Raw genomic sequence first — 18,835 nt, 5'->3', positions numbered from 1 at the left:
CACCACCATCCCTACCTGCCAGCACAGTGCTGGCCAGACAGCTGCCAAGGGACTGGGTGACCCCTCCTGCATGTTCCAGGTTTAGCCCCTGCAGACCCCATTTGCAGAGCCTCACCGTGTACTCTCTGCCTTTTCCCAAAACAGTCTGTGGTTCTGCCCCAGGCATATTTACCTGACACCTAGAATCCCTTTTGTGACCAAAGGGCTCTGAGCCTTCCCAAGTGGCCTGGTGGAGTTATTTTGGTCATCTGGGGACTAAGGTCTGGAGTGGATGACACCAAGTTACTGGGCCAGGTAGGGGCTGTTTGCCCTGCTGGTTGTGCCTGGCCTGCTGACATGCCTACAAGACATATCCTTGGCCTGCACCAGCTTGGGGTCCACCCAGGGGGAAGAGGTGAACACATATGAACTGACTTTGCATTAGGGTATCTTTTTGTATCAATGGGAATGTGGGGGTGATTTCCATGTCTGGGCCTTGCAAGCGTGTACCAAAGGACCAGCTATAGGCATGACCCATGCCTGAGCCTCACCTGGCACCACATGCAGCTGGGTCAGTGCCCAAACAGCTCCCTACGCTCCCTCGTGGAAGACAGAACTGATGGAAAAGCCACTCGGAGAGACAGAGAACTGAAGCCCATTGGACTCCAGGGGAGAGCCGGGCTAGGGAGGGGCTTGGTAAGAAGTCCGGCCCTTCCCCACTGCCCAAGAAATATGTCTTTCTTCTCTGGATTTTTAATAAATGTTTGTGGAGCTCCTGAAACCAGGTCCCTGTGTTATTGGATGCTGAGGGGTGTGCTGACATGGGCTTCTCTGTTCATATGGATGCTTCACGTGCATGGATCCTTGCGGACATGAAAGCAGGGGGCTGGGACGGGCCTATGGCTTAGCACAAGAGCTCCTCATCCTCTGAGGACCCCGAGAGGAGATGGCAAGCATGGGCAGAAACCCCAGGGAGAGAGCTGGACCTAGTTTCCCTGCCTTGACACATGACCCCTCACCATGCTGAGGCACAGGGTTCCTGAGAGGCGCAGGCAGTGGGCTTAGACCCCTGTTACAGACTGAGCCCTGGGGCAGATAGGCTGGAACCACACACAGGCCAGCCAGAGTCCCCTGAGAATCCTCTGGATGCCATTTGGTCAGAGGGTGTGATGTGCCCATTTCCAAGATGCAGAGAATATAGTCAGGGGTACAGAGTGGAAGTTGATCAACACAATAGCCTGGGATTATACTGAAAGGGGAATGCACAGAGAGGGCTGTTTCCCCTTTCCAGCTCTGTACAAAGGCTCCAGATGCACTTGTCAGGGGCTGGGTTGGGGGGTTGGGGGTGGTGATAGCTGTAGGGTAGCGGGGAGGGCTCCTGGAGCCTCTGGGGACTGGAGAGAATGGCTTGGGCACTTGGTGGCCCAGGTCTGGTATTGGGCACAGATGGGGACCCTCACCCTGGTCCTGAGGATCCTAGGTTGGGGGCAGTGGTGAGGATGCTGAGTACCAGTGAGGAGCCAGATCCAGTGGGCGCATGGGCACCTGGGCCCTGGAACCACCACTGTCATTCAGGCAGCAGGATGAGAGGCCTAGGGCAGGTCTGTCACAGATAAGCTAAGGATCCAGATAAGGGGCTCCAACCTTAGCATCCTGGGCGGGGGCCCTGCAAGTACAAATATGGCCTCTGTCCTGGCATGTGTTCTGTGGGGACTGCTAGGCACCCACTGCACCCTTACAAGGAAGGCCTGAGAAGGGACCCTATTCCTGGTGAGAAGCAGAAGCTCGGTGACACACATGGAACCTACGGGTGCTCACCTGTCTCAGGACACCTGCCCAAGAATGCCACAGCACCCATACAGAATGGGTAAGAAAGCAGTGAGGGGCCCTAATGCCATTCCCAAAGAGGCATGCCCAGTGGGGGCCAGACAAAAGTCTGAGCCCTGTAGGCCAGCTGCCTGTCTTCCTTTAGAAACAAATAGGGGATGCATTCCTGGACTCTCCCTGCTGTCCCAGGCCCACCTGACCCTCTTGCAGGCCCCCCAGTGTCCTGTGCCTCCCTCTATCAACACTGATCACATGGCACCACTGCTTCCAGGCAACCTTGTGTCCACTTGCTGCTGTTGGTTCATCCCTCCACAAGCAGGTACTGAGTGCCAACGGGTACCAGGCACTGATCCAGATGAGGCCACTGCTCTGGTGGGGAGGACAGTCTAGTCAGAGATCCAAAGGGTACACAGAAAGAAGTGTAACAATGGATGAAGGGATATTGGGTAGGTAAATGTAGGAATGAAATCTGAAAGGGTGCCAGGATAGAGAATAAGAAAACTGGGGCCTGCCTTGCCCAACCTGGGGACTGCTGGACAACTGGGAACTTGGTGGGTTTTCCAAAAATGTTAACTCTATAAATGAATGAACTTCCAGGTCTTGGGTTCCCATGACACTCTAACCAGGTCTGGCAAAGCCAATGGTAACAAACAATTACAGCGATGCCCTCCCTGACACCCACTCCCACAAGACTGGGCTCCCCACTTCCATCAATGGGCCTAGCCCATGGCTAGGCATCACAAAATTGGAAATACTTTTGGAGGGTCATCTGGGAAGGCCCTCGCAGCTCAGGAGGTACACGGCCCTCCACTGCCTCTTGGGAAGACAAATGGGAGGTTGGTGTCATATAGAAACTCCACATCTTGGGGTCAAAGATTATTTCACTTCTGGCTTTTTGGAGGTAACAAGTCAGCCATGGCTTTTAGAGATGAAGGCACACTGGCTCTGAGAAGTTCAGTGTTTTGCCCAAGGCCATTATTCCATTGGGCCAGGTCCTATACTGGGCAGGAGGGACATGGTGGCGAATAAAGAGATGGAGCTTCCATTAGGGCAGGAAGACGGGTGAAGCAAACCTGTTGGTGCACAGGATGTCAAATGCTGGCAGCTGCTTTGAGAAGGTAAGGGGTTGGGGAGGGGTTGCTACTTTGTAGGCCTCATGGGGAAGCTGACACTGGACAGAGACTGGAGGCAGTGAGGGAGGCGGGCGAGGGAGAACTTTCCTGAGGCAAGGGCCTGAGGGAAAGTGGGGCACATTGCGGGGCGGTGAGGAACACATGGACTTTTGAAAGCCTTAGAAAGCAGACATCTGACACAGGTTTGAAGGGCCTCCATGGCTGATGGGAGCCAAAGTGGAAGCAGGGAGGGCAGAGAGAGGAGACAGTGTGGAGACTGCCGCAAGTGGCCAGGGAGACCATGGCGTTGGGGGCAGGGGGGAATGATCAAGGCTGGCTGATGGGAGCTGGGTGCTTGACAATGCAGACCCCAAGGATGTCCTACTCCAACATGCCACCTTACAGAGAATAGTGAGAGGCCTCCCTCTGCCAGATGCTGGACCCCAAATTAGCATCCAGCTTGTCACACTGCCTTTTCTAGCAGTCACACCTGGACAATCTCTCTCTCACAACATAGCTACAAAGGAGCAACAGTCAGAGGATCGCCCATCTTGGAGTGGCTGCAGAGCGTAGGATTCCGCAGTGCCAATCCCACCACTCTGCTGTCCCCATATCACCCCCAGCTCCCCCTTACCAGCAGGGTTGAGTTGAAGCTGCGCAGGTGCACACTTCAGCCTCCCATCCCCCAACCTGGTCACCCCCCCATGCCTCCAGCTCCAGCTGCAGCCACTCTGCCATGCCACCTCCCTTGCCTCAGGACCTTTGCCTGGATCCTTCCTCTTCCCCTCCCCCATGTCTTACACCCACCTTTCCTACAATACCTGCACCAATGCTACCTCCTCTAGAGAATAAATGCCGACTAAATGAGTGAGTAGAAGGATGGAGCAAGGAATGGAGGAAAACAAGCAGCCTCAAAGTGACAACACGAAGCCTGCACCTGTGAGCCTGGAACAGCATGCTCAGCTTTACAGCACATCCGTTTAGGCTCCTACACTAAATGCCCCCTCCAAGCCCCAAAGAGAATACTTCTATCTTAATGACATCCTGGAGTTGTCAAGGAGGAAGCAGGAAAGCCCAACCACCTCATGGAGAGGCAAAGCACCTTCATGGATGTGAACATATATGATGATAAGAAGAAATTCTAAGACCAGTGACATATTTTAAAACAAAGTTATCAGGTCCTAACCACAGTCCTGCAGGGTGTGAACCATTTGTAAGTAGGACCTTTGAAGACGGTGTTAGTTGAAGTGAGGCCACACGGAATGAGGTGGGCCTTAGTCCATATGACTGGAGTCAGAAGAAATTCGGACACAGGAAGAGAGTAAGAAACAGAGGCTTTCAGCCGGATGTGTGACGGAGGCAGAGACTGAGTCATGGACCACTGGCCAGCTACCACTAGACCGCTGCAGACTGCCACCATCCTGCCAATACACTGATGTTTGACTTCCTGCCCCAACTGTGAGACAATAAATCCCCATTTCAGTCAACCAGTGCCTGCTATTTGTGATAGCAGCCCTGGCAAACTAAGACACCAGTGATGTTTTCAACATATTTTAGCAATATGTTCCTCGACACGCCAGCTCCTTTAAAAAGGTGTTAGTGAAGATGATTGTATAATGGTATAGCTTTCACAATGTGACTGTGTGATTGTGAAAACCTTGTGTCTGATGCTCCTTTTATCTACCTTATGGACAGCTGAGTAAAACATATGGATTAAAAATAAATAAATAATAGGGGGAATAAATGTAAAAATAAATTTAGTAGATTGAAATGCTAGTGATCAATGAAAGGGAGTAGTAAGGGGTATAGAAAAAAATAGGGGAAACAAAGGCTAAAATATATTGGGCACATGGAAATATTAGCAATCAATGAGAGGGAAGGGTAAGGGGTAATGTATGTGTGAAATTTTTTCTTTTTTTGAATTGATGCAAATGTTCTAAGAAATGATCATGATGATGAACACACAAAAAACAAAAAACACAAAAAAACAAAGTTATCTAGGAGATATACCCATGATACCCAGCTTCCCTGCCTCCAGGACCCAAATCCTACTCGACGGCTTGTGCTCACCAACAGCTCCCACCCTGCAACTCCCAGCTTGCACAGCTGAGCAGCCTGCCCAGGACAGAGGGTGGGTGCAGGTGCAGTGGGCCTGGACATGTCCCCAGGCTTGCTGTGTGCACTCTCTCAAGCCAGTTAGGTCACTTCTGTTTTCTCATCTGTAAAATGGGCATAACCCCCACCCCAAGTGGTCAACATGAGGCCTCGTGTCAGGTAATGGGTATCACACATAGTAAAAGCTTGGCAAAGGTCTAGATTTCTTACTTCTCCAGTCACCCTGGAGACAAAGGACAAGTGACTAGGCTTTGTGAAAGGCCCCTGGAACTTAGGCTGCTGGCCCCTGGCCGAGCTTGTGATGGTGATTTGGAGCTGCATATGCAGTGCGCCCGAAGCACTGGCAGGTATCAGGATACCGGCCTGTGGCGAGTTCCCCAGGGTGCTCTGAGCTGCGGCTCTGGATGCCCTGTAGTTCACAGGGCTGCCTGCAGCCCAGACCCGTGGCAGTCACTGCCTTTGCAGCTGCCCAACTTGGAATGCGGAAAGTCCCAGCACAGAGCTCAGCAGGCAGGCCTCTGAGTGGCATGGGGGCCAGTCTTCCCTGTCCTGGTCACAAGCTCTGGACACATCAGTAAGTCCAAAGGAGCTGGGGTTAATTCCATGCCTCCACTTTCCTGAGGTTAGGCCCACTATGCTCCCTGTCAGGGCAGATCCATGAAATCACTCTGTTGAATGAAAATCAAAGACCCTCCTGATCTTCCCCTAACTGGGGCTTTCAATGACACCCACAGTGGCAGGGCTAAGGGGAGCTCCTGCCATCAGGGCTGCCAGCCGTATCTAGCACTGTGAGGCCAGGAGAGTTAGAAATGGTCTGGGGGGATGGTCAGAAATCGGGATTTCAGGTCTGGCCCTGTCACTGACTTCCATGTGACTTAGAAAGAGCCTCGTCACCTCCTTGGGCTGAGTTCTCTTATGGCACTTGCCTGCCAGGTGGCTGTGAGGGGTCCAGGCAGGACTAGCTGGTGGGTGCTCTGTGGAGGCTAAATGCCCTCTGGCCTCCCCACTGTGCCTGCTGATGTGGGTGACATGCTACATTTCTGTGTCTCCAACTCCACGGGACTGTGAGGTCCCTGGGCAGGCGCAAGTCATCAGGGTGACGGGGGAAGGCAAGTTCACCTCTTCAATCTCAATGTTCTCCTTCATAGAGCGGGGGTCAAAACAACCTCCCTCAATCTTGGAGCCCCTCCCAAATAGCCCTTTTCTCTGCTGCCTCCTCACATGGGATCCTCTCACCCAGGAGGCCTTCCCTACCAGCTCTCTGCCTGCTGACTGGTTCTCTCAGCTCCAGCATCACCTATGCTAAGGAACCATCTCTGATGTTCCTCCTGGGCTCCCTCTGCCCCTCGGGCTCCCCCTGCTGTGGGCTAGACCCCGCTGTGTGTGACAAGCCCCTGGGCTCCTTAGGGCAGGGGCTGGGTGGGGTGACCCTGACCCAGCACCTGATGAGGTTTGGGGAAAAGTTCATGAATTCCAAGCCAGGCAGACCCTCAGGGGCTCAGGGATATCAGGCAGTCTGGAGAAGGTCCTGGATGGCTGGGATAGCATGCAGCATTGTGGGGGATCCTGTGCTTTGAACTGGAAAAGCAAAAGGGATGACTATCTTCCATTTTACCCCTTTTAGGGTGGCAAAAAGTACATGTTGAGAGGACACGATGCTTAGAAAACGGCAGGCATATTCCTCTCTCTAGGTGACACACTAGACCTCCATGGAGGAGAGGCCCAGGCCAGGCTGGTTCCTTGTTGTAGGGCAATGAGACAGGTTAGACAGTTGGTAGGGAAGTGGGAAACAGGGCAGAGACAGCCAGCCTGCCTGGGGACACCATGTGTGAGGTGAGTGGGTCAGAATCACAGGTACCAGACGGTTCCCCAACCCTCACCTATCAGGGGAGGGCACTGAGAACTTGGGCCACTGTCAGGCACCATCATGTAGTCTTACGAATTGGTGGGAGCCAAACAAACTCTGAGCTGGTCTACAGGGGAATCACAGAAACTCCATCTAACCACAATCCTACAGTACTGACCACAGCTTGGCCACTGGGAACCCTGTAATGAGTCAGACTGGGTCCTGCCTTCTGAAAGCTCACAGGTAGAAAGACCTACACTGAGGAGACAGCGTCAAGGAAAGCCCTGAAGTGGCCTGGCTTGGCAAGTGAAGGGTTAAAGTCAGGGGAAAGGAGGGCATTGTAAGCCTATGGGATATGGGCAAGGTGCAAAAACAACTGTGCTGGAGTCCCATGGTAGAAGCCTGAGCTGGAATCCCATGACAGAGGCCCATTATAGAGACCTAGGTAGAGGGAATGGTGTATTGCAGAGGCCCTGTGGTGGGAAGAAGTTGGAGCTTCTGAGGAAGGGAGTTAAGTCCCATGTGGCTGGGAAGGGAGAGCAGGAGTGTGCAGCATGCAAGGAGACTGGCAAGAGCCCACAGTCTCCTGGGAGTCTGCATGTCATGAGAGGTCATGTGGGGATGACAGTGCTGTCACTGGGGAATTCTGAATGAATGAATGAGTAATAACATGCAATTACAGACAGGAGGGAATGCTGTAGAAGGGACAGACCAACAATTCCCCCCATTGAGCTGCTCGGTCGGAAATGTCTCTGGCGGTTGTCATCAGAGGCCCTAAGAGATGCCCCCCACCTTACCTCAGAGAGAGCTGAGTTACTATCTCATGGGCAGGGGGATGGGTTCTGGGAGCAGCAGCAGGAGCTGGGAAAGCTGGAGGATGTGAGGCCTGGTGGGGGCTGCCATGGGAGCCCACCTAGGATGCTGACCCTTTGCCCAGGGGCTGGCTCAGGCCAAGCCGACAGAGGCTAGGCAGAGGTTGGGTGTGCCTGGACCTTGCCAAGACCTTTGGAGGGGCTCTGAGAGGTCCCTGGAATCAGGTAGTAATAGAAGGTGAGCACTGTTTATTGCTTACTGGCCTTGAAGGACCCCTGGGCAGGACATTTTTGGTGCTGAATGCAAAACGGGATGAGTGGAGAGAGTAGGGGAGTGTCCACCCTCAATTGCCTTTGTGCAGTCTAAGGGGGTACCCTGGGCTGTGGGGAAACTACCTTGGTGACCCCTCTGGCCACAAGGGCTGTGCCTTCCAGAACCCCCTAGACTTGCCTCACTTTCCACTGCTCCACCTGACCCCAAATGCTCCTTCCTTTTGCCTCCTCATGGCCTTCTTTTACCCAGACTGGTCCCCGAGGGCCTCCCCCTAGCCTTGTCTGTAAAAGGCCAGCCGGAGTCCCGCTTCTCCTGAGAAGCCTTCAGCATTTGTTGCTGCCCTGGACCAGTGTGGCTTGGACGGATGCAAGTGTAGGAATGCAGCCTCTCACAGCTGCTTTAGGACGTGGGTGTAGGCATGTGGGTGGGGAGGTGGCCCCTCTCTTTGGGGTTTAGGACAATGTTTTACTCAGTGCTGCTCGGACAAGCCCTGCAAGCAGACATGGAAGTTGCAAGGAAAGCCACCCTGGCTCAGGCACATCATGTCTGGGCTCTGGCGCATTTATGGTCAGATCCTGGCTGTGCAGCTCAGATCCTCCATTGCTACTTCTTTTTTTTTTTTTTTTTTTTTAAAGGAAAGACAGAGAGAAGGAAGGAAGGATAGAAGGAAGGAAGGAAGGAAGAAAGGGAAACATCTTTTAAACATTTTCTTGTTTTATTGTATTCTGTTTCTCCGTTTCCATTGCTACTTCTGTGAAAAGGGACCCATGGTCCCCACTCTGTGGGGTGGTGGACAGTTAATTCCTTCTCCTTCCTCTGAGGCAGGGGCATCCATGAGCCTGAGCCAGCTGCCTCCTTTGCCCCTAGACCTGGCCCAGCCGGATGGAGGTTCTGGTGAGAAGCAGAAGTGGACTAATCCCCCTGCCTGTCTTCATCCTGCTCAATGTCCCCGATCTCCCACACTGGCAGCCTCAGGGCCCAGGCCCTGGTGGGATTCTTGGCTTGGGAGAGGATGCAGGTACAGGTCAGACCACACCACACCTCTGGACCAGTTACTTTGCAGAGGACTTTTTACTGTTTTCCCTGCCCCCCACCCCCCCCAAATAATAATAATAAAAAGAATAGCTGGAACAATAAGACTTGTCAGAACATGCAGGCATTTTTCTCAAAGGGAAAAAAACGGCATTTGGAAGAGAGGCCTAACCTGAGTGGGAACAGAACCACTTTCTCTTCCTAAGCTGAACCGGACCCTGAACTCAATCAGCCCCAGGCCCACAGGTCTCACCCATGCTGGACATGGTGAGGGGGGATGACGGAGATGACGGTGACAGGCTCTGTGGGATTCCCCACGCCAGGCATCCTTGCCTCTGGTTTAGCGCCTACCTCAGGCATGAGCCCTGACTGCCCTTTCGGGGAATGGGAAACATCATCCTTCCTTGTACATTCTTTGGCTCTGGGCTCAGGCCTGTTACAGAGTCAGTGTCCAGTGAGTGACAAGCTTCAGCCTCCATGAGCCACAACCCAGCTGGAAGGATAGTACCCATCACCAGGAGATAGCTGCTGAGGGTCTGCTAGCTGGCTGGGTCTTCTGTACCAGCAGCAGGGGTAAGGGTCTGGGCCAGGGACCCGGCTTTCAGGGCCCTTCTCAGTTATTGGTCACAGGGCCACCAGCACTGTCTCAACTGATGCCAGGGTCCCTCAAGCAGCTGCCCACAGGGCTGGGCAGATCCTGGGAGGGAGAGGCAGGCTGGCTAGGGCCATGGGAGTGGGAGACATTTGCAGCACAGCAAGAGCAACCGGACTTCCAAGAGAAACTGTGAATCAGGATATTTATGTGTAAGCCCTGATCTTACATGAAAAGGAAAGTCCTGATCTTTTGAACCTTACGTTTGAAAGGGTACACATGGCCTTAAGTTTGCCAGGCTCTGATCTTTCCTCTTCTCCATGGTCTGTGTCTCCTCTGCCATTCTACATCCCATAAAAGGCCCCACAAGAATCCCACTTTATCCATCAAAATTTTGGAGGTCCCAGCCCAGATTTTTCAAATTTCTTCTCATTGTCACTATTTCTGCCACCACCTCTATGATTTACTAAATAGGACTTTCAATCAATTCGATTCAATTAGAAGACTTGATATGTTCTATAAGTAGATAGTCAATATCCCTTGCCACAGAGGACACACCCCTTTAGCCCCTAGAGTCAGCTGAGACACTCCTGAGGGGACCAGAGTAGCATATTCTGGAAACTGCTGCTATTGCTGTCCCCTGTGCTCTCTACTTCCTGTCTTGTGCCCTGTGAGCCTGTCCTGCTGGGGAGCTGAGGGCCCTGGGCTCAGAGCCCGGCCAGTGGGCTTTAGATGAGGCTCCCCTGGTCTCCAAGCATGGTCATTTCCTTCGGTGTAGGGAGTTCACTGGTAGTATGGCACTGCATGGGCACAGCCAGCACTGGCCCCCGACGTGGGGAACACGAGCAGTCGCCATGCTACTGTTTGGGGCTGACGTGCAGCAGAGTTGGCTGAGCTGCATGTGGAAGGGTGTTTTGTAACCTCTACAGTTACTATCTGGCCGCCTGTGGGTCAAACTTGCCCTCTGAAGTGTTTGGCGTGGCTTCTACATGTTTTAGAAATTGTGGATCAGGTGCCGACATTTAAAAAATGTGGGCTTGCATTCCCAAGGCAACCCATGGCCTGAGGCCAGCACAGGCTGCCCCTTTAAGACAGGGCACACATGGTACCCACAGCTGCCCTAACCAGGCCCGCCACCAGGTGACCTCCCAGCCCCCATGTGTCCTCCTGTGCTGGGCCAGTGCTGGGGTACTCCTGTTAGGGTCTGTCATGGATCAGAGACCGGTGGGCCCTGGTGCTGTTCTGGAGGAACCGAGTGCCTGATGATGCTTCCTCGGCCTGGGCCAGCAGACGCCAGTGGCCGTGACTGGTTTCTGAGCACTGCGGGATTTAGAGAGATCACAACGGGAGAATGTACTGTCTATATTGCCCCTTCCACATTCAAACAAAACCCAGTAGAGGCTGCCAGGGAGGGCAGAGGCAGTACGGCCAGTTGGTAGGCCTGGGACCCTGTATGGCCATTGCCGCTACAGTGTGGGGCAACCCTAGGCTGGCCATGCATCCTTCCAGACCTCAGCTAGCTCCCCTGTAAGGCGGATGCTACCACCTCCCACGGCAGACAGCATGGAGGTGCCCTGAGACAGTCCTTGGGGTGCCCGGTCTGGCAGATGCTCAGGAAATGGTCACCAAAAGAACAAAATGGAAGCTCTCTTGCCCTGGTTAGGACCCGTCCCCTCTCCAGCCTTAGTTCAGCATCCACAAGGTGCCATTGCCAACCCAGGTCCCTGAGCCCACTACTCCCTACCTAGCAACTACTACAAGTATGCATATGTGTGTGCACTCATGTGCACACAGGGGGGAGATTTTGCAGTGGAGATGAGAGTAGTTCTTCTACAGGCCTGCTGTGCACCCCGAGTAAGGATACTGGCATCACCTGGGGGTCCTGAGCCCTCCCCTGCCCTATGTCCCTTCAGTAGCCAATCTTTTCCTTCGATATGTGTTTTTAAAATAGTGCATCACAAACCCCAGCCAAAACCATTCCTGTTAACCCCAAAGAACACCTAGGCTCTACCTGAGATTCTACAAAAGTTTCAAACTTTTGTTTGAAAAAAAAACTAAGATTACTTTCCAGAAACCTACCACCTCCAGATGGTTCCTAGACCAGATAAGTCCTGAAATGCAGGGGCCAGCCTCTCCAGAACATCAGCTAGTTCCATCCTCCATCCCATATTAACGGCACCCCTCTCCAACATGAAAAAGTTAGAATGGACATGGCCCAAATACCCCTAAAGATTGGGAGAAGGATCAAAGGAAAAGGAGGAGTTATAACAGAGAAGAAAGGACTTAACAAATGAGTATGACTACCAAATCATTATATTGATATTTCTTTTAGTTTCCAGTATCTTGGAGCAGTTAGAAGGAAAAACGTAAAATGTGCAACTGTAACCCATACCAAACTCTGAAATCTGTTCTATTAAAAAATATACAAAGAGTGCATCAGGAAAAAAAAATAGTGCATCAGCTGCCAACATTAAAAAAATGTGGGCTTGCACTCCCAGGGCAAGCTCCATCACCCTTTCTGGCTGCTCCTTGCCAGGGGTTCCCACCCCACTGCAGGGGTGTTCCCCTTTGCACAGCTCCTCCTGATGCCCGACTCACCCTTTCTGGTCCTTCACAACGTGGCCTCTGGGACCTGGATGCTCTACCGCTCTCTTGCCCACCCTCCTCACCTCCCACCCTGGCAGCTCTGACTCTTTTGGCCTGTAGGCCCAGGAGCCTGGGCACCTCCTGCCTAAGGCTTACCACTCTCATCAGGGACGTAAAAGCTAGCCTGGGCATGGCTCTGACCTCTAAGACATTTCTAGAACATTCGAGTTGGTGACTTTCAAAATCAAAATTAGTTTCTTTCCAAGTCAGGGCGTTTGACCTATAATTAATTTGGAATATCTAGTTGATCCTGGCACATGGTGGTAGTGAGCAGGGGCTGGCCACACAGTGCCCATTTCACTGGCCTGTGCTTTGCAGCTGCCACAGTCCCACAGCTATTCCTTGCCTGGTCACCCAAGCAGACCGTTTTCTCTCACTGCCCTCACACTGGTTCTTTCACTGGCAACCTTCTCAAACCTTCATGTTACCTGCTCAAGCCCTGAAGGCACCTGGGTTTGTGTGACCCAGCAGTATGAGCCACCAAGTCTGAGCCCGCTCCTGCACCCTAAATCTTGCCCTGTGCACCAGCAACCCTGGCCCTAAGGCCTGGTTCTAGGCCAGGAGCAGAGTTGGGTGGCCTGAAGTGTTGGCTGGGTGCCTGCTGAGCAAGGGCTTGTTTCAGGCCTCGGTCCAGGCTGGGGTGCCTGGGAGAGCAGCATGGCTGTCTTGCTTTCTTTCTCTTCCAGGAAATCAAGCACAGGGACCCAGTGTTCAGCCTCTGAGGCAGACCACTGGGATTCAAACCCACTTATCAGCCGTGTGGCTTCATGCAAGAGATTTAACCTCTGTGCCTCAGTCTCCTTCTTGGGAAAACGGGGATAATAAGAATACCAGCTTCACACTTAGTTTAGAGTTAATGTAGCATGCCTAGCACATAGCAAGGTCTAAATGACATGAACTCTTTTCATTGCTGTCATCCAAATCCTGACACCAATGGGTGTCTACAGTGCAGCGCTCACAGTACATAGTACACCGTACAGATATTCACTAGGTTCTCTCTAGGCACCAGGCCCTCCCCGCTAGGGGAGGGTGTAACAGTGGGTGGGCAGTTCTTAAAAGGGAAAACATGGTTGTATCCACTCAATAGGTGGAGGACACTTCTGAGAGGGAGAACTACTGCAGGGTGGGGCAGGCAGGGTCCAAATCCAGACCCCTTGGCTGGCTTCCTTTTGTGAACAACTATGAGCTGGGTCAAATTTCCCTCCAGGATAAAGCTGGGGAGCTGGGGGAGGTGAGGGGTGGCAGCAGGGAGGGGTGGAGGAGTTGTTTCTAATTCGCTCTCTTCCTTTCGTTTTTTAAGGTTCATCCTAGTACAGCTCTGAGGATATAGAGGGAAAAAGGGCAAGAGTTGAGAGTGGCAGGAATTTATGAGCTCAGCGTGTAAGGCCTCCTTTTGGTGCTGGGTGTGGGGCAGAGGGGGGGTAGGAAGGGCAAAGCCAGGAGAGGGGGTTCCCTTTGCCAAAACAATATTCAATTTTTTTAAAGGCAGCTACAAAGCCATGATTAAGCTCAGAGCCCTAAAACAAGCCCATAAAATAAAAAAATATTTATCTGGAAGGGTGGCAAGTCCAATAAAAGTTTTATGAATGTTTTACGACTGCCCTGTCAGGAAGCTGGCCTCTCACTCACCTCCCTCCTGTCAAAAAACCCCACGTACAAAGACATGCACACTCGTTGGCACCGATACACACATGCACATCACCCAGATGGCAACAGCCTCAAATATGAGCATCCAGACATAGTTTAGGAAGAAACAAACCCACACATACACACAGCTTCAGGCACAGGGGCTCAGAAACAGAGTGTGCTCCAGCTCCTGTTGGTACTGCACCGCTCTTTTAAGTGGGCATGGAGGCCACTAGGGAGAAGAGGCAGCAGGGGAGACCGTGAAAATCAGAAGGGACCTGACGCCTCCAGCTCTGTGCATCCTGCCTCTGCCCCTGGCGACAGCGCCTCTGCCCTGGGCAAGCCCGAGGCCTGGTCCTCTGGGTTGGCTTTGTGCTCACAGGCTGGCCAGCTGGCTGGTGTCCTATTTTCCCAGGGGCATTATCTGGAGGTCTGAAGGAAACTTTTTGAATTTGAGACCTTGGATCTCTCTTCCCTGTCAGCACCAGAAGGGCCTAGCGGGGGAGGGGGAGCGGGGGAAGGAAGGGCAAAGACTTGGAACATTCTTCTTCCTGACAACCCTGTGAGATGCGTGTTCTGACCCCTGTTTTGAAGATGAAGGAGCTGAGACCCAAAGAGGTGATGGCTTTGCCTAAGGCCACCCAGGAAATGGCTTGACATAGCTGCACACTCAAGGCCTGTCTCCAGTGGCTTCTGCTGAGCCCCTGCTGACCTTTCCTACTCCATCCCAAGGACCTTCTCACCTTCCAGTTAGTGCTTTTCTTACTTCAGGGACTTTGCACAGACCCCTTGCTGAATGTTCTTCCTGTAACCCTGGGCAAACTCTGAATCATGGGTCAGATCAGCAGCAATACTGGCTCCCCAGAAATACTGCGCATCCCATCCAAGTCCCAGGAAGCTACCCTTGTCCCCGGGAGTATGCATCTGCCTGGAGTACGTGTTATTGGGGGATCATCTGACTGCCCCATTTTCTGGAAGCTCTAGGAGGGCAGGGACTAGAACTGTTCATCTTTTGCCACTGAGCCCCCTGGCATGAGCCAAGAGCATCTGGCACATGGTGGGACACGGCACAGGAATGAGCCAATGTGGCTGGGATATGCAGCTCATTCATGGACTCCTTTGGCCAAGCCAGACATTGTTCAGGCCACACATGACTCAGCTTCGAGTCCACGCCTTGACGTGGGAGAAATCATCCCTTGCCTGGAAGGTGAGGCCCCAGCCCCAGAGGCCAGTCTCTGAATTCCTGACTGGATCACTTATTTCAAGCAGTTCTTTCCTGATGACAATAAGGATGACCCCTCATGTGGACTGAGAGCCAACTACAAACCAGGCACCAGACAGGTGTTTCAGAGCCTCAGCTCCTTTCATTTTCATAACACATCCCCTTTCTGGAGACAATGCAACAGGTTCCAGAGAGGTCAAGTGAGGGCCAGAGTGGACTCAGGACAATGGATTTGCACAGAGGTCTGTCTGACTCTGGCAGAGAATCCTATAAAGCAAACTAGGGTGCCCGACTTCCACGTATACACTGTGGTTTGCCTCCAGCCCACGGCAAGAGCCAATTGGAAACCTCAGCTCTACTCTGCCCAGGAAAGGTTGGAAGGATTCCTGTGGAGCCTCAAAATGCGGGGCTGTTTCTAGCCCTCCAAGAAACCAGGTCAGTGGGGAGAAAGCTGCTCTGAAAACCAGCTGACTCTATCCACTCGATGGGCCAGAAACGGTAAGATGGGGAGCAGCCAGCATGGGGTGGGATCTTGGGAGCACCAGTGCTGACGCTGTGCACATGAGTTAGTCTGCCGAGGAGGAGCCCAGACCCTGAGTTGGAGCACGTCCTGGAGCACAGCTCCCTCAGAGAAGCTGACCCTGCAACCAGGCCGACCACAGCAAGGACTAAGTGCCAGGATGAGAAGGAGGGGAGGATGGCGTGGGGCTGCTGACGGAGGACCCCACCTCACTGAGCGGGGGGCAGGGGAGGTCTCCTGGGAGAAGTTCTGTGACCCCAAAGGGGATACTTCCTCAGTCCTCAGTTCCCCTTTTGTTCACAGATTCCCATTTAAATAGGTCACAAGCCAGGGCCCTCCATTTGCTGTCAGGGCAGAGACCCCCTTAGACAGCCTCTCCCTGGGGCTTCTACCTCCCGAGCACCATGGTCACAATGCAAGGTCCCTGGCACTGGTCCCCTGTGGACAATACGAGGCCTTGCCCAGGGTGAGGCCGGCCGGGCAGATGGTTTCTGTCCACGGCACTGTGTTTATGTTAATTGCAGATATTTTTAACGTATTGTGTTACCCCATCCATCTTTGTGAACGGTCCGTCTTGTAAAATTCTTTTAATTATGTTATTTTTTTCTTGCCTATCTTCATCATCTACAATTATTTATAATATCATTGTCTTTGTTTCCAGCGCTGGGTATAAACATTGTTGTAACAGTTCTTCGATGAGGTTCATATAATTTTTACAATTGCTTTGAAATGCTTCAATGGCTGAAGGGGGAGGAGGTTGCTCATTTGTTGGGGGCAGGGGGGAAGGACACCCCGAAGTATTCCCTGCTCTTGTTTCGAGATACTGCTCTGCCAGGATGGCTTCCAGGAGGGCTGGCGCTTGGGTGGAGGGGCGGGGGGAGTTTTGGGGATGGTGGCTTCCAGCAAGTAAGCAGGGCAGCTTGGGATGGGGGTGGGGGGACAGGGGTTGGCAGCAGCAAGCTGGCTGCTGGATTAAGTTTCAGAGCTGCCTTCCCCGTAGACGTCTGGGCAAGATCCACAAAGGGCACCGTCGGGATAAGACGCCAGCCAGCAAGACGGATGGTTTGTTTTCATTTTTATAGGGATTTTCTGAAACCTCAACTTTCACCCCCTCACCCCTTTTCAACTCTCTCTTCTTCTAAACGAGCGCTTTCCAGCATCAACCTGGGCAGGGGGCCCGCTGTGTGGGATACAGCCGGCTACATGCCCATCCGTGGCTGTTGGGGGGGGGCATCCATCCACATCTGGGGGGTTCTGGGGGCTGTCCATGGCTGCACTGACAGAGCTGGCTTCAGTCCTGCCTGTGGGGGAGAAAAGCCAGCAGTCTGGGTAGGGCCAGCCGGCCCGGGAGGGCTTGGGGTGGGGGACAGAAAGGGCTGCCCGAGTCTTCTGCCCCGTGAGCCTGCGTCTCCAGGCCTCACCCCTGGGGTCTCCCACAGGTGGCTCGCCAAGCTTGTCTCCAGCCCTGGGCCTGGGACCAAAGCACCATTGCCCTTTACAAACACCTCCTTCCCTATGACCTCCAAATCTGGCCCTGCTTGGCCCAAACACTGCAATGTTGGCCTTAGAGGGCAAGTGCAAACTCCTTTACACAGCATTCCCTGAATAATGAACTCTGGTCAGTCTAACCCCCAGCCTCAGCACCAATCCTTCTCTAAAGGTCGAACTTCCCTCTGAGGCTAGGACAGCCCCTGCTTCACAGCACAGGGGCGACCACCTCTGGTGGTTGCTTGGCCCAGGGTCTGCAGTTGGAATAGGGGACCTGCAGGCTGTTTCCTTCCTCCTTACCCTGGAAACTCTGAGGGCCTGTCTACTCCCAAGGCGGAGCAAAGCAGCTTGCTCACAAGGGATTTCCTGGAGGACAGGTGTTGGGTCTGGGCTCAGGCTTCAGAAGCCAGCCTTCGGTCTGGCACAGAGGGATTTGTGCTGGGGGCAGGGGAGGCTCATTAGTCCCTCAGACTGGAGAGTGGGTGTGGCAGTGGGGACAAGGAAGCTTGGAAGACGTGCCTGCCCTGGCACAGGGCCTTGAGGTGACGGTTACACTCTGGGGGGTCTACAGGGGCACTCCAGATCCCCAGGGCAGGAGCCCTGAAATGGGGAATTTTGGAAAACATTCAAACACCCCACACAGTGAATAGCACCCCTCTCTTCATGCGTGTTTGTTTTCTGAATCTTTTAAACCTGGATTGGGCAAAAGGTTTGGCTTTACTAGTTACCAAAGAAATGCACATCAAAAAAGGTGGATGTATCATCTTCCCCGTATAGAATATGCATGAATGAAGAAATGTTCACTCGATGCTGGTGAAGGGGGTAAAAAAACAGACCCATCCAGACAGCGCTGATAGGGGTGGAAAAGGATGCAGTACTTCTATAAGTCACTTTGCCAGGAGTTCTCAAGGAACTTTTAAGTGTTTCTAGTATTTTCTTTTTAAGAATCAGAATAATCCAACCTCTGATAATGCATCTGAAGGAAGACATCCTATATTCAGACTGAAGTTTAAACTCAAAGATGCTCCCAGTAGCGTCCTTTACAACAGAGAGAAACTGGCAGCCCCCAAACATTGCCTGAGTAGGCCAGGGGACGGCCACGGCATGGATGGTGGCCATCACATAGGGACCACCAGCAGAGCTAACATGATTTTACTCTGCACTACACACTGAGACTTCAGAGTACCCCCAAGGAGGGCACATGCACTATCCCCATTTTGCAGACGAGGAAACCAAAGTTCCAGGCGGTTCAATCACTTATTCAAGGTTGTAGACCTAGTAGGCACTGATGCTGGGATGTGGACTGAGCTCTTAATCCTACACTGCCCAAACTACCTTGAAGACAACAAAGGAAAATGGAAAGAGAAGAAATAAAAGCTTGCATAATAATATGATTTTAAGAAATCAGAACACAAAGTAGTCTATTTCATATAAACTCAACTACATAAAAAAGCAGCCTTTGCATAGAAAAGACAAAGAAAGCAGGTCAAAATATTAATGGTGGGAGTGTGAGAGACCTCTTTTTCTTGTCTTTACTTCCCTCGAGTATTATTATTACTTTTAGATGATAAAAAATGATTCTGTGGGGTTGCCACGGTGGCTCAGCAGGCAGAGTTCTTGCCTGCCATTCTGGAGATCCGTGGTTCGACTCCCGGTGCCTGCCCATGCAAGAAAAAAAAAAAAAAAAGAAAAGAAAAGAAAAGAAAAATGAGTCTGCAACTTTTTTCAAACCATCTAAAGCATC

General features: G+C 52.5%; 1 protein-coding gene across 5 annotated transcripts in view; it reads right to left on the bottom strand.

Annotated features, from left to right (window-relative positions):
• The window catches only part of EEFSEC (eukaryotic elongation factor, selenocysteine-tRNA specific), a 348,015-nt gene that overhangs the window by 14,919 nt on the left and 314,261 nt on the right, over nucleotides 1-18,835 (bottom strand). Inside the window, exon 7 of one of the 5 annotated variants that reach the window (XM_077116352.1) lies at nucleotides 9,071-16,904. The exons of 3 other annotated variants lie outside the window; for them this stretch is intronic. In XM_077116352.1, the coding sequence (XP_076972467.1) occupies nucleotides 16,726-16,904 (179 nt within the window). In that variant the 3' untranslated portion in view covers nucleotides 9,071-16,725. One more of the 5 variants, XM_077116354.1, reaches the window with a different exon arrangement.

The sequence above is a fragment of the Tamandua tetradactyla genome, chromosome 9, assembly GCF_023851605.1.
Source record: "Tamandua tetradactyla isolate mTamTet1 chromosome 9, mTamTet1.pri, whole genome shotgun sequence".
Lineage (NCBI taxonomy): Eukaryota > Metazoa > Chordata > Mammalia > Pilosa > Myrmecophagidae > Tamandua > Tamandua tetradactyla.
Note: the sequence above shows the minus strand (reverse complement) of the source record. Positions and strands in the feature narration are given on the sequence as shown.